At 36.7% G+C, this 15467-nt stretch overlaps 1 protein-coding gene across 1 annotated transcript in view; it reads right to left on the reverse strand.

Annotated features, from left to right (window-relative positions):
• The window catches only part of LOC121458931 (semaphorin-3D-like), a 185034-nt gene that overhangs the window by 70388 nt on the left and 99179 nt on the right, over positions 1 to 15467 (reverse strand). The window contains exons 4-5 of the mRNA XM_041668359.1: positions 7231 to 7293; positions 368 to 487 (exon numbers count right to left, since the gene is read on the reverse strand). Coding sequence (XP_041524293.1) covers positions 368 to 487; positions 7231 to 7293 — 183 coding nt within the window. The remainder of the gene's footprint in view (positions 1 to 367; positions 488 to 7230; positions 7294 to 15467) is intronic.

Genomic DNA, 15467 nt, shown 5'->3' on the forward strand with positions numbered 1-15467 from the left:
TTTCTGTCCTTCCCGGTTCCCATAATCATTAAGTCCCAAAGAAATTACACAAAGGTCTACATTAGTTGTAACCTGACAGGCCCATTAGCTCAGGCTTCTTATTAACTCTTATAACTTATATAGCCCATTATTCTTGCCTCGGTACCTTTTTCAGCAAGGCAGTCACATCTTTCTGCTTCTGTGGTTGGGTCAGGACTGCAGAAGAATGGGCTTCCTTCTTCCCAAACTTCTCCTGTGCTCATTGACCCACCATTACTTCCTGCCTGGATGTCCCACTTAAACTTCCTGCCTGGCTACTGGTCAATCAGCGTTTATTTAAAATATAATTGACAGAACACAGACCACCATCCCACATCAGTTTCATTACCTCCTTGTTGAGTCCAAGATCAATATATCCACATAGTGGATGAAATGCTCCAGTTCCACACACATAAATGTGAGTCTTATTATAGGGTTGAAGTACTCGGATGAAATTCGCACATTCTGTCTATTGGGTAAAAAAAAGAAAACCATTAGTATATGGCTAATGGACAATGCTTCATTTTCCTTGTTTTAAGAAGGTATCAATTATTCAAGATAAGGAAAATATAGAAAGATTTATGAAAACAGTAGGACAATTTGACTTGAAAAATGGAAGGCAATATAGAAATTGTGGCTAAAGGAGTGGTATTGAAAAGTCTTAAATTTATACTTTTGCAGCTACCTAAAGTGTTGAGACACAGAGCTCTATAGATGTGTCCAGTGAAACCCAGAGAGTGGATATAAACAGATTGGGTATGACACAAACTATCAAAGAGCACAAAATCTCTCCTATTCTGTGGCAAACACAAAACCTAGCCCCTGCATGTCTTACTATCTACCATACCAACTGTCCAAAACCCAGCAAACGAAACAGTGGACATACCACATCTGTGTTCCTACCATAGAGTCCCCTTTATTTTTAAAACTGGAAAGTCTTTTAAATCAGGTTACTTCATGCTGGTTCTTTCCTCATGAACATTTTTATTCCAGCAGAATTTTGAAGACTCACATTTATGTTTTGCACATGCTTATATCAAAACATTTCTTTCCATTTTTACTATCTTTATGGTTATTTTCTATAATTGATTTACTGGTAAATATCAATTCTCTGTTTTTTCTTAGAAAATTTATTCAGTTTATTAAAGAAAATATTAAGTTTATCTACTATAAGTGAACCTTTAGCTCTAGAAAATTTTTGTGAGCAATTTATTTTTTCTTTGCTCTGAGAGAGAAAAATCTCACAGTGTCGCTGAGGCCAGTGAGGAATTGAATAAGGCTCCCCTTAAATTCAGGGCAGCCCCCAGACTGACAAGGACTGGGATTCAGAGTGAAAATCCTATCCTTAGATAGAAACAATTGCTGAGCCATAAATGCATGTTTCAGGACCCCGCAGATCCACAGAACTTTCAGAGCCACTCTAGACATTTATCTTGTATACAAGGCAGGCAAATGTTCAGTTAAAAAATAGGAATCTGAGGAAAAGTCTAGTTTCTCCATTCCTGACTGGCCAGGAACTCCTCATCAATAAAGCAAGGTCACTCATGGACAGTGGGAGATCCTACTGACTACAGAAGTTCCCAGAATCCATATCTCATGGTTCACAGCTGATAGAGTGCCCCAGGAGTAAAACAGGATTCATACAAGATTACAGACAGCCTCGACCTTGCCCAACTACTATCCTTTATCCCAGGAAGGAAACTCTGCCCTGTTTTAGGCAAATAATTTCCATAAGAAGAGGCTGCAGGAGAGACATGTGGACCCTTAAGACTGTAACATTTCTACATTATTAAGTTCATCACCACTATTTAGGGTCACCAACAGCTTTTACTCCTGGAAGACTCCTCAGTTTCCCTGTGAGAGAGGCTGCCTTCTGTTTTGTGTGCTGATAAACAGTCCCCACCTGTTGAAAGTCAGACTCCTATGTAGTTCTGTCCCTACCTGGCCATAGAAATCCACAACTGCTTATAACTCCAGCTCCAGGTGATCTGACACCCTCTTCTGGCTGCCATAGGCAACTGCACACACATAGTGAATATACAGAAAAGCAAGCACACAGGCATATACATAAAATAAAAACAAATCATATTTACAAAACCAAAAAGAGAGAAATGGTGGTTTACCTGGCATGCTTGTACTAGGATGCCAAATTCAGGAGGATGGATTCAGAAAGAAAAAATACTAATGGTTTAGAACAAAGGAGGCAATGAAATGGGGAAAAAAAGCCAATGCAAAAATGTAAAATCATTTGCGATCACCACATAAAGTTTAAGCATGGCATCCAGGTAGGAAGGGAGGTTTACACATCCCCAGCCTTTACTTAGCTTCTGCATGTCCATCATGCTATTTGGTTTTGGTTCTGCACCAACAAGGGTCCAGAGGCCTGAGAAGAAAGCCATCTGGCTAGAAAAAGACAGTCAAGTTCACTGCCAGTCATTGAAGCACCCTATCAAATGCTTCATTTTACCACATGGTCATTGGATTTAGATGTCAGTTTTGAAGGATCTTAAAGAGATACTTGCATAATAATTAAGACAGCTCCCTTCCAGGTATAGACTATAAAATCTGGATGATATGGGTCTATGTGAGGCAGCACTGTTTAAAAAGGCAACTAGGGGTCAGCAGTTTAACATGCAGTTTAAGATGTGTATGTGGTATTTTAATGATTACAGAACAACAACCACATATCCAGAAATATATCTAGATTGTGCCCCATCACCACCTTTTTTGGGAGGTGTTTTCGGATTAACACTCTGGCTAAATTAACATTAATTCAACAAAGCATGTTTGAGTTTGGAATTATCTGCTAGAGGTCAGAAAATGTCATCCCTGAAGTGTTGTGATTGTGTGTGTGTGTGAGTGGGGTGATGTTGGAAGAGGGCCTTTCTCTAAGGACAGTATTGGTTGCCAAAGGGAAGGAAGGCTGTGATTAGATTATAAAAAGATAAGATCTATGATTTTGCATTTTGCCCAGAGCAGACATTTAAGGCAAACAATCTTTATGGAATGTACTCTACAATGGCCTTTTAATTCATGTCTTCATGTTTTTAAATCTCAGAATTTATGTACTGCTTTTTTTTATGCACAAAGTTTCAAAGCTTTGTTTAAGTGGCATGATTAATAATTAACTTGGTTTAATTCACTCAGTGACTTGCTAGGCTAGTGATGGTGGCGTAATTCTCTGGGGCATGAAGAAAGATAACTTTGAGAAGCAGTTTTCTAAACTTTCCCTGAACCGGCTAGTTTGTCAGTCACTGCTCACAATGGCAGCTGTTGCATTTGAATGATATAGTTTATTGGATTTCTCCTGTTTTCTTTATTCCTCTCATCTAATTTTCCTTTCACTCATAACAACCTTCCCTGACTAGAAAGTGTGCGTGTGTGTGTGATGAGGAATTAATGAGTAATAATGACTAAATTATTTATTATTATATTAATATCATTTTTATACTTATTATTTTCTCCATTCAAGTGTAATGTACGCGTGTGTGAGTGCTAATATGAACTGCATTCCTATGGCCACTGTCCACGTGCGTTGGTCAGAGAACAGATCCTTGGCTGTGTTCTCTTCTCTCATCATATGGGTTTCGGGGGCTGAATTTAGGTCCTCATTCTCACTTGATAAAAAGCACTTTTTCCTGTTGGGCCAATTCACCAGTGCAATGGAAATTTCCTAATTATCTCAGGTAATACTGCAACTTTTAACATGTTGCACCTTATATGTATTTATATAAGAGTTAGGTAAATGTAAAATTAAATTAAAATTCCCAGAATAGCCTGGTGATGAAATTTTAAAGTTTTGTTTTCTATTCAGTTACTAAACAGAAATAACAAACCAGAGGTACTTAGAATCTTGATGCCAAAATTAAATGTAGTGCAGCTCAATGTGTAATTTTAACAACTAAAATATATTAAACTGAGACATCTGTATGAGCTATTGGAAGACACTCATGGTTGAGAAATTCTTGATGTGTTTAGCTCTATTTTGGCAGTGCCTGGAATTGAACCCAAAGTTAGGAGAAACTTGAGATGATACAGAAATGTTGTATCACTGAGTATTTCCCCAGTTACTTAAGGTTTGGTTTTATCTTTGGATTTAACACCATATTGTGACAATAAATTCTTTTACTTTTGTTTTCCTTAAGTGATTTGTTATTGTGCTTTTTTAAATTTTCATTTTGAGACTGAACTTTATGTATGTCAAGCAGACTTTAAATTTGCCATATGAATTGTGGAGTGTCCTCTGTCTCCCAAGTGTGGAGATTAAAAACATGGTTAACCACACCTGCTAGTAATCTCTTACAATCTTGTGATCATTCCCCAGATAAATTTTTAAGATGAAACCTTGTAGACAAAGAAGTTCTTAGGCTTCAAAATAATTAAAAGTATTTAAGTAAATTTCTACTAAATAAAATAAAATTCAAATATATATATTTTTTAAAAACAAAATCTATCAATGTAAATATCTATTAAGAAAATAATCTGTTATAGTAAAAGGACAAAGGAAAACATTTTTAAAGGGAAAAATTACAGATATACCTATGTCAATATTTAAAATCTAGACCTCAAGATAACTGCTTGTTGTGGTTTGGGGAAGCACAGCCTCACATAGACTCATGTGTTTGAGTGTTTGGCCCATAGAAAATGGCACTATTAGAAGGTGTGGCCTTGTTGGAGTAGGTGTGGCTTTATTGAAGGAAGTGTGTCACTGTGGGGGCAGGCTCAGAGAACTCAATACGTTCAAGTCACACCCAGGGAAACACAGTGTCCTTCTACTGCCTGAATATCAAGAAATGGTACTCTCAACTACTTCCCAGCACCATGTTTTCCTGCATGCTATCATGTTTTTCACCATGATGATAATGCAGTAAACCTCTGAAACTGTAAGTAACCCCAATTAAATGTTTTTCTTTATAAGAGTTGGCATTGTCATGGTGTCTCTTCATAGAAATAAAGCCCTAAGACAAGTGAATATTTTTTATGAGTGAAACTCAGTGTAAAAATAAGCTTTGCAACACATTTAAGCTTATAAGCACTTGTCAATAACATTAACACACGTATATGTCTTTTTTTTATAACTCTGTTAATCACCAGTAAAAAAATAGCAAAACATCTTTTAACCAAGTACTGCTGCTTAGGATATATTATCAGGTTCTTTGAAGTCAGTTTCAATACATGAACACAAGAAGCTTTAAGTCCTTAATTGGTAAAAGGTGATGATCTTCTCAATACTGATATGTGAGAATTCTCACACGTAGGATCATTTGTAACAGGAAATACTGGGAATGGCCAATGTTGCAACAATAGGACATTCATGAGATGATGTGGCAAGGATTGCAGAGCTACTTTGGAAACTATTGATATGGAAAAGGCTATGGTACTCTAAGAAGTAACAAAAATCCGTTAGAAGAAACTATGTATATAGTGATTTCATCCTGAAAATTAGAAAATAAGCTTCAAGAATGCACACATTGCAATGTCACCTGATGCCCCAGCTAGTGACTCCAGGCAAGAAGCACATTATTAAAGTGACCCTTCATTGTCTCACACATGACATATTAAACTTTTACAACAAACACATTTAATTTTATGCTTTCTTAGAAAGTAGAAGAATATAGAATTGCAGAATTTCATAGCAGGAAGCTATTTTTTTTCCTGTATGTAATGTTTCACTGTCAAAGCTGGCACCTCTGTAGCTAAACAAACAGATAGCCCAGGCTAACCTCACCTTTGCTTCCTTTTGCCTATACCAAGCAGTTTAATTCAAGCTTTATAAACAAAACTAAAGCATTTTCTTTATGTCTTTCTTTTAGCAACCTTCTTCAAAACAATGCCAGCCCTTTCCTGCCATTCTTCCCTCCCTTGGGTTAAACTGAATGACTGTTTTAGGGAGTATAATAGTTCCCACCCCACCTCCCTTCTCCCACCATCCCAATTAGTTAACTTTTGTTAGAGTGAATAATTCACTACTTTGTAGTTATATAGTACCTCGTTGTAAATGAAAAGTCTTTCCAAATACTTGTTAATCCCAAACATGTTCTTTGGAAGTGGGTAAAAATTACTAGAAAGGAGGGAAAGAGAAGGTCATGTAGAGGCATGAAGTCAATGAAACCAAAGACTTGCCTGTTTTCTGTTGATCAGAATCAATGCAATACTGTTTGAAATGAAAATCAATGTTATGGTAATATTAAAAAGAGACATGACTTGGAAAAAAAGATTGTTGACCTATCATGTAGATTTTATGGTGTTAGGAGCATAGAGGACGTGCCCAGACTTCTGGCTTCAGTTTCTGGTTTCAAGTGTGTAGTATTGAATGAGCCATTTGCTTTTGCTGGGTCTAGTCTTTTCATCAGAGAATGAGGTTAAATGAAATTATAACTATCGGCATAAGAAGTAGTTCTTTAAATAAGGTAACTGGTATAAAACTGACAGTCATTATCAGTAACTCTAAAAGAGAACGTAGGTTTAAAAGGATGCACTAAAAAGAAGGAGGGTTGTGATGCAGCATCAAATTTTATAGTCCTGTGTGAAAAAGGGAAAGGCTCTGTACACCTCCAATCCATGGTTAGCAGTGGACGAGCGTAAAAGTTAAAAGCGATTACCAGCTCACAATTGTGGGCTCAATGACAGAACATCCAGAGAAGTTAATCCCCCCTTGTCTTAACTGAACAAGGAAGTTACTGTGTAACTTAGTGAACAGACTGATGGGAAAATGCTCTCACAATGCAGTTTAGTTCCACCTCCTGACATTCATGGTTTATCCTTCCTCTAACTCATGGGAAAACTGACATTAACTTAGCTCTCTTTCCTTACTTCTTTATCAAGTACTAAACATAGATGATTCACAAAACATAAAATTATTCTCAGGGTGTCAGCCATACCACTACGGCTTATTTGACAAATAATTTTGAAAACTGTTGTTACCAAATTACTTTATGCCCACAAGTTCAATGAGAAATTGATTTCTTTCTTCTTCCATGAGCATCATCTCAGTGTGGAGATATTGAGCAGGGTGAAGCCCTTCATGGCACAGGAGGAAGAAAAATATATCCAGAAGTCCCATCCCCTGTTCACTATAATAATCTGTACAGAGAATGCCAGTTTAGTAATAGAAGTAGCAGACAATGTTATTATTCAATAAAAGAGAATATAAAAATTTACTGCACTGTTAGTGTCCAATTTGAGGAGGTCACTTTAAAGTTTCGTACTTACATTTGGATCTTTTCCAGCTAATTTACATAATTCCACCCGTTCTTTTGCAGCAGGCCAATAAATCTGAAAGAATATTTAAAGGTAGATTAGAACAAGCACATTAAAAACATCTTATTTGAAAAGAGACTAAGTAATACCGAAGAATAAACGTCAACTGCACCTTGGAGTCCAAACATAAATATTTTCCAAAACCCCTCTGAAAATCTTTCTAAATGAAAACTGCAATTTTCCTGGTTTTAATGATGTAGTAGCAGATAACTTATTTTCAAAGGCATGTATGCTCTTTTGCGATGTCAATACAACTTTGAGGTAATATTTGTTAAATTCATCATGCTTTTCTGCGTTTCTCCGAGTGGTGGTGCACCGTAGAAATGTGTGGTGAGATGGCAGAAATAGTTCTCTGTCATTCAGACAAGCTTCTACTCCAACCCGAATATTAGAGTCAATTTGCTCACCACACTTAGCATGCATAGAGTACAGACATATCTGGAAAGAAGCTAAATATTTTAGAATTATATCTTATTTAAATATCACAATATCCCTAAAAATAGATATACTTCCCTTCTTCATTTTCATATCAGAAAACTTAATCACATAGAAATGAAATAAAACATAAAATCCACAAAAATAAATCATGATAATCTGACCCAAATTTGATGTCACCAAATCTGAGAATCTTAATCAGTATGGAGCAAACATGGCTTTGGACCGAGGTGAAGAGCATCCTCCCCTTTGGTAAACAGCACTAAATTATATTTCAGAAAATATTTTACACATTTACTTTTATCTGTTTCTTTTCTTTTTAAACAGCTTTGAAATTATGTAAGGATGCAAAATTCAGGCAGTTTTGGTAGTCCATTATAGCTTATAGCAGATAACCCCTCTTAGCTGTGGGCAAGAAGAAACAGAGATTACACACTCAAGGGGGAGATGACACACGTTTCATTCGTATCCAAACTATTTTATCGTGTTTCACACTGATGCAGGAAAACATTTTAATGACTGAAGGAAAGGCATACTCTATGGTATTGTGATGAAGGGCCTGGTTAAACCAGAAGAATGAAAAGCATTTAGATATTGCCAGTGTTTCATGGTATGATCTTCATAATGTGATCTGGAGTATAGTATCTCTGAGCCAAGGAAAACAAAAAATGCCACGCAAAACCCACTCAAAATGGACAAATACAGTGAAGTAATGAAATTTCAAGACAAAGAAAGTCTGCTATATTTAGAGAACATTTCTGTAATCTACAAATCAGTGGTGTATGCAAAACAATGGGCGAGCAAACAGTGCGCTTAGGTGATGAACCCACCTGGAAGTGTGAGCCACAACAAGATTCAGAAATGCCATTTACTCAGAATTGTCTAGCCATAAATAAAGGACATTGAGCCTATAATTTGTGATCCTAGAGAAGGTAAGTAAGAAGATGAACCCAAAGAAAAACATATAGTCATCCTCCTGGATATGGGAAGTAGACATGATTGCTGGGCAAAAACTGGGAATTTCGGGGTGGGGTGGGATGGGGGTAAGGGGAGATGGGAAGAGAAAAGTGAGAAGGGGAGGATGGGGGGAGCTTGGGGGAATGGGATGGTTGGGATAAAGGAAGGGTGGATATGGGAGCAGGGAAGTATATATCCTAATTAAGGGAGCCACCTTAGGGTTGGAAAGAGACTTGACTCTAGAGGGGCTCGCAGGTGTCCAGGGAGATGTCCCCAGCTAGTTCCTTGGGCAACTGAGGAGAGGGAACCTGAAATGACCCTATCCTATAGCCATACTGATGAATATCTTGCATATCACCATAGAACCTTCATCTGGCGATGGATGGAGATAGAGACACAGACCCACATTGGAGCGCCGGACTGATCTCCCAAGGTCCAAATGAGGAGCAGAAGGAGGGAGAACAATAGCAAGGAAATCAGGACCACAAGGGGTGCACCCACCCTCTGAGACAGTGCGGCTGACCTATTGGGTGCTCACCAAGGCCAGCAGGACTGGGACTGAAAAAGCATGGGATAAAACCGGACTCTCTGAACATGGTGGACAATGAGGGCTGATGAGAAGCCAAGGACAATGGGTTTTGATCCTACTGCATGAACTGGCTTTGTGAAGCCTAGCCTGTTTGGATGTTCACCTTCCTGGACTTGGATGGAGAGGGGAGGACTTTGGACTTCCCACAGGGCAGGGAATGAGGACTGCTCTTCAGACTGGAGAGGGAGGGGGAATGGAGTCTGGGGAGGGGGAGAGGAGTGGGAGGAGGGGGAGGGAAATGGGAGGCGGGGAGGAGGTGGAATTTTTTTCAATAAAAAAATCAATAAAAAATAAAAATAAAAAATAAAAATAAAGTTATGTCATATCCCTCTCATATAATTTTAGCCAATAATTTCTAAAACTTTTTCATGTATTGGAAAATGTTTAGCCTGCATAGTGGTTCATGCCTTTAACTACAGCTCTTGGGAGACAGAGACAGGCTGACCTTTCTGAGTATAGGATCATTTTGAGGTCTATAGAGTGAGTGCCAGGCTAGACATGGCTATATGATGAGACATTGTTTAAAAAGCAAACAAAAGCAAACCACAAAGAACAGAAATGCTATATAATCTGTTTCTTAAAGCTAATTGTCACTTTTAGAAAGGTCAACAGTCTATCAGTCTGAAAGAGGATGTATACCCATGATCTATTTTTTATACTTCCTGACACTTATTTGATTGTTAGTTTAGACTAACATTTCTTTCAGTCATTTCAATAAATCAGTCTTTTTATTTTTATTTCAGTAATGGTCAGATTTATGGGTAATTTAGGAAGAAATTAATTACAAATATTTATAGAATTTTTCAGACCTATGTAGCTTGGTGATATTAATATATATAAAATGTATATTAAGTATATGAGTTCTGAAGAGCACAAAGATAATCATGAATTTCTACTTTTCTTTATAACACCAGTGAACTGAATGGTTAGGTTAATAAAACTTAAGTTAAAATCCACTTTCAAATAGAATTTTAAAATATTGTTTTATAGATCTAAAACTAAAAAAAAATATTCAATAATAACAAAATGTGGAAACAACCCTTTCAGTATCTGTGCACTCTACATGAAACTTTCAAGATTAATCTGGACTCAATGCTGTTTCTTTTGTACATTGGGTGCACATATATGAAGCCTTGTATATATCAGAATCAAAATAGTCTTAGTAAGAATTGCATTGTGGCAGTATTTAAGATATGCTCTCTTTACTGTGCTTAAAAGTGAACTTTTCTTTTACTTGTGTTGTACTTATTAGAATCAATGATTATATATTTAAATAATCTATTTAAAACTGGCATTTAGCAAAGAGTCATCTGTAACTACTGATCCTCTTGTTAAGGACTCAATAAAGCTGAGATTTGGCTTTGTGCCACCACACCAGCTTCTTGGGAACGGTAATTAGTAAATTCCTTAAGGAAAAGAAATATCCTTAATCCAGTCTCTATAAACTTAATGAGAGAGAAGTACTTACATATATATCCTAATAGAGTACACTGAACACAGATAATCACATAGAAACTTTGAAATGAAATTTAATGTGTGTACATACACATAAACTAACACTCTGATATTTATATGTTCGTGGGTGTGTCTTGTATGGTAGTGTATGCAAATATCCTAGCTGATATGATGTAAGGGCAGGAGGATAGACTACATAGACAATTTGAGCTCAACCAAGACTAGAGCTCAGAGAGAGAGAAAATGATAATATTGATATAGTCTCAATTTTAACATTTTTATATCTAAGTTCAAGATAATCTTAAATAAAATAAATAATTCAGTGGATATATATTAAAACAGCCCATTTAATAGAATCATGTTTAGGAATATAGTAGTATATTATCTATAAAAATCAGTTCTTTTATCATTTGGTAATGTGAATGGCTTTGAAACACTGGGTATCAGTATTCTTATGGCTCTCTAATTTTATTAGTAATAAGATATTGTGTATATCTTCTTGTACTTAGTATCTCAGACATAATCCTAATAATAGTAAAAGTTACATTGAGCAGGCTAAAACAAAGCACACATGCCTGTTTTACAAATTGGTGGCTCTCATAGAAAGTCCTCCACAGGTATTTCCTTCCACTTATCACAGATCCACACGGAAAGCTGTGAGGTCCTTTACATCATTTCTGTGTCTTGTCCTGGGTTATTAACACAGAGCTCTAGTGTGACTTGCATTTTGTACGAAGTATTTGCAGCTGTCATCGTCCCAATGGTCTTTGAAATTGCAGTTTTCCTTTACATCCCTGATTGCAAATGTATATCTGACTTCTTTCTCTTCAAGACAGACAGCAAAACTCAGAGATGTTTTCTGAAACTTCAGAGCAGACCAAGAATTTTTGTCTGCTTAATTATCTGCAGTGTAACCACTGACCAAACCACCAGTGAACAATTGACCTTAACTTCAGTGGTAATTCTTATACCTTTATTTGATAATAGAAACTGTCAAACAGAAGCAAGGAAATTTACAGAGTCTTGACTTAAGAAAGATAAAATTTTAAAACAACTATAAACAAGTACCCATATTCTAAAATATACTGACTTAAACACCTGAAGTCACTTTGTCTATAACCTTTAAAATATTTAATAATTAATCATTTTCAATGTATTTTATGCTATTTAGAAGGACTCAAATACTGATGTGTAAAATATTTATTTTGTTTCTATTTTATATTTATATAATATAGATTGTTAACATGAAGAAAGATTATTCTTATTAAGCAAAAATTATCTTTTATACCTTTTTATGTCCACTCATAACTCACTAAATTATCTTTAAGTATATTTTAAAAGAGATATCCTAATAACTTCACATATAAACTTGAAAATATGACCCATGCTTTAGTTGTATAAATATGATTTTTTAACAATAGCTTTAGTTTTAAATTCCTTGAATATTCATTTAATGTTGAAAAAAATTGTCAAGGAACTTACAAATAAAATATTACAATTATTGCTTCATTCATGAATTATGAAATTCATTTCTATCCTTTATTTACAACTCATATAATTCATTTAGAGTTGTCATTTTCTAAGGTGAAAATGTCACACAGTTTGTTTTAAAGTAGTTAATGTTAGGGAAATTAGAGAAACATTCAAATAATGATAAGTCCTTATAACAACATCCAGAGGAAATCCTAATTATATCTGCTCCTTGTTTCATCTTTAAGAGACACTTTAATTGACTCAAGTTAGCAAGAACAAGTTTCGTCCAATGTCCTTTGCCCTAATTCAGAGATGCCAAAAGACTAAACCAGAGAAAAACTTGCAATGTGTTCATAAAACCTAATTAAAGACAAAAATTCAGAACCCCAGAGACAGCATACATGTCTATCAAAGGGCATGACACAAATGTATGATTGATTGTAACAAAGATGGGAAAATGTTGAGATAATGAGAGGTAGTAAAGGATTTGAGCAGTAAATGGGAACAATGAAGACTATGGATCCTAAGGCAAAACTGAGGTAGACTTAAATTAATAAATATTGAAAAGCAAAATATAAGCGCTGCTGAAGTAAAGGTTGAGTTATTACAGCTGATATAGGTGTAGATTGTTACAGATGAAAAGTCTGACTACTCAATATTTTTTCTCTCATTTTAACCTCCATGTAAGTGCAGAGCTATAGGATTTTCCAGAAACCATTTCAGATCACAAGATGGATCTAGGCTTAGCTTGTCTACTGCCGCATGTCTAACCTCCTATGGATGATCTTGGTGTAGACAGCTGTCAATCTCCTAACATCTTCCCAAGAAACCTTCTTCCATGAGCAGTATAAGTAACTTTCCAGGAATACCACAACAATTTTGTGGAGACCCAAAAATGTGAGCACATTTCATCTTGCCTGAAGGTCAGAGGGTTTGAGGTTACTCAAAGTAGTTGACAACAACTGTGACTCCATACCCTGACATAATGTGGTTACTTGGTGTTTTGAACATTAATATGGGCCATAGAGGTAGATCTTCTCCAGCCTGACCAAAGGGCAGAGAATTCAAGCATACTTCTGTTCCTTGTTTTGAAATAGAAGGTTTGACCTAGGTAGTAACTGCCTTCAGGATACTTGGTGTAGGGTGGCTTCACTGTCTAAACAACAGGATTATTTTTTCAAGAGTTGATTGACAAAATTGGCTTGATGTCTTAAAGTATTGAGGCAAGTAACTATTCTGGTTGTCCTTTGTATTATGTTAAAGCATCTTTGACTTCCTCTCCCTTTTGTACTGGGGAATAAAAGTGTATGGAAAATTAAACATGGGCAGACTCAGAATACAAGGATGCAACTAAGGATGCGAGAGGAACTGAGCAGCCCTCCCACTACTATCCTATGTCTGTATGTTTCTTTCTTACCTCTGTTCCTTCTAGCTAACACTTCTAATCCTCATGGCCCTACCCTGGGGCTAGGATGGCGGCAGAAGTCACCCCAAAAAGGTGGCACTGGATGTATGGCAGCTCAACAAGGCACGGCTTGCGACACAATTTAAAATAATACAACAGTTTAAAAATACTTGTCTCCTTCTGTTTCTTCTTCATCAGCTCCTTTCTCCTCTAATCAGATGCACTGTGAAAACAGACAGCCTGACCTATTTATTCTCCTCAATACCTGCAGCATCCAGAAGAGGAGAAGAATACATGAATAGATCATCAAAAGTATATGTTGTGAGAAAGAGGGAAAAACATTAACAAACAAATTCAAAGGGATTTTAAGAAACACAATATGGTTTGATAATATTCTTTTTTTCCTTTTTAGAAGATTTATTTATTTATTATCTACACGGTGTTCTGCCTGCATGGTAGAAGAGGGCACCAGATCTCATTATGGATGGATTGAGTCAACATGTGGTTGCTGGGATCTGAACTCAGGGCCTCTGGAAGAGCAACCAGTGTTCTTAACCTCTGAGCCATCATCCAGGCCCGATAATATTCTTTTTGTGGTTAAATTATTCTTGTCTATGTACTCCTAAAAATCTGTATGGAATACTGTTTGCATGTTCCATTTCTTCTTTATTATTTCTGCAATTTTTCTAAACTATATTTAAAAATATTTAAGAATCACACACCTAAATCAACCATATCCAATTTCTTTACAACTCACTGAACTACTGTGCAGTGAGAATAGCCTTTGGAATGGAATTTGTGGTATTTCACATTAATTCTTAAAGGTTCTGTAGTGAATATATTTTAAGCACTTATCCATTAAACTACCAACTTCCATGACTGTGGAGCAGATAACGTGCTGAGTATTATTGACATGAGCACTGGCGTGTAGGGACTCCAGTGCCTCAGATCCATGGTACAGCAGTGCCTTCCCTGGCTGGAATCCTTACAGTGCATGCAGTGCATGCAGAAAATATCAACCACAGGTTTCTCCTCTCACATCACTGCAGCCTGAGACTGCTTCTCTAAAATTAGTAGCTTGCCTCCCATCCAGATGTATATAATGAATGAACTGAGTCCCCAGGCTGCTGCTTCATCTCCATCAGGGCATCTTGTCCACCCTACCCCTGCTTTTCTGTAGGCTTGCCTATAGATTCTTTAATTCCCATTTCCCCAGTCAGGTCAATCCCCAAATTGTGCAGGGTGTGGCCTATGATAGTTAGGACAAGAAAAACAGGTTCGTGGCTGCTTTCCTAACGAGTCTATTACTTGAGTTCAGTCCTTGTTTGTCGCATTATTCTAACCCCCCTTTGTGCCTTTTCTTCAAGTTATACTGCTCTATTCCATTACCTTTCTATCAGTCTATGACTTAATGACATTTGGTGACTAATGATGAACAGTGAAGTGAGCATTGCTCCTTCCTACCCTGTTTATTGCCTGCAATGTACACATACTGAGCACTGAAGAATTCTTTTTTTGTAATTTCCTTGGAATGGGAAACACAGGCATTCTGACCAGAGTTCTGGCAAGAGACTGGGTTGTCTGCCCGCAGTCTGACAGCCCATTACAGTGACCAGATGGGACCTGCATATCAGCACTGAGCTAAGGGGCCAGCACATCCATGAACGAGGCAATTGTTTTACAGCTCTGATTACAGGACAGCTTGCGCTCAGTAGGCGATAGGAGAAGATTAAACAGCATGAAACTTAAGTAGGGTGTCTCATATAAAAACTTCATTTATTGTGATATCTGCGTGGATCCAAGAATTTTATGTTCTCCTAATTTCAGGTGTTAAAAAAGGAAAAGCGGTGTCTTTCTTTCATCGGTAGCCACGTT

The sequence above is a fragment of the Microtus oregoni genome, unplaced genomic scaffold (assembly GCF_018167655.1).
Source record: "Microtus oregoni isolate MIOR12 unplaced genomic scaffold, Mior012 000018F_ref0000195, whole genome shotgun sequence".
NCBI classification, from domain to species: domain Eukaryota; kingdom Metazoa; phylum Chordata; class Mammalia; order Rodentia; family Cricetidae; genus Microtus; species Microtus oregoni.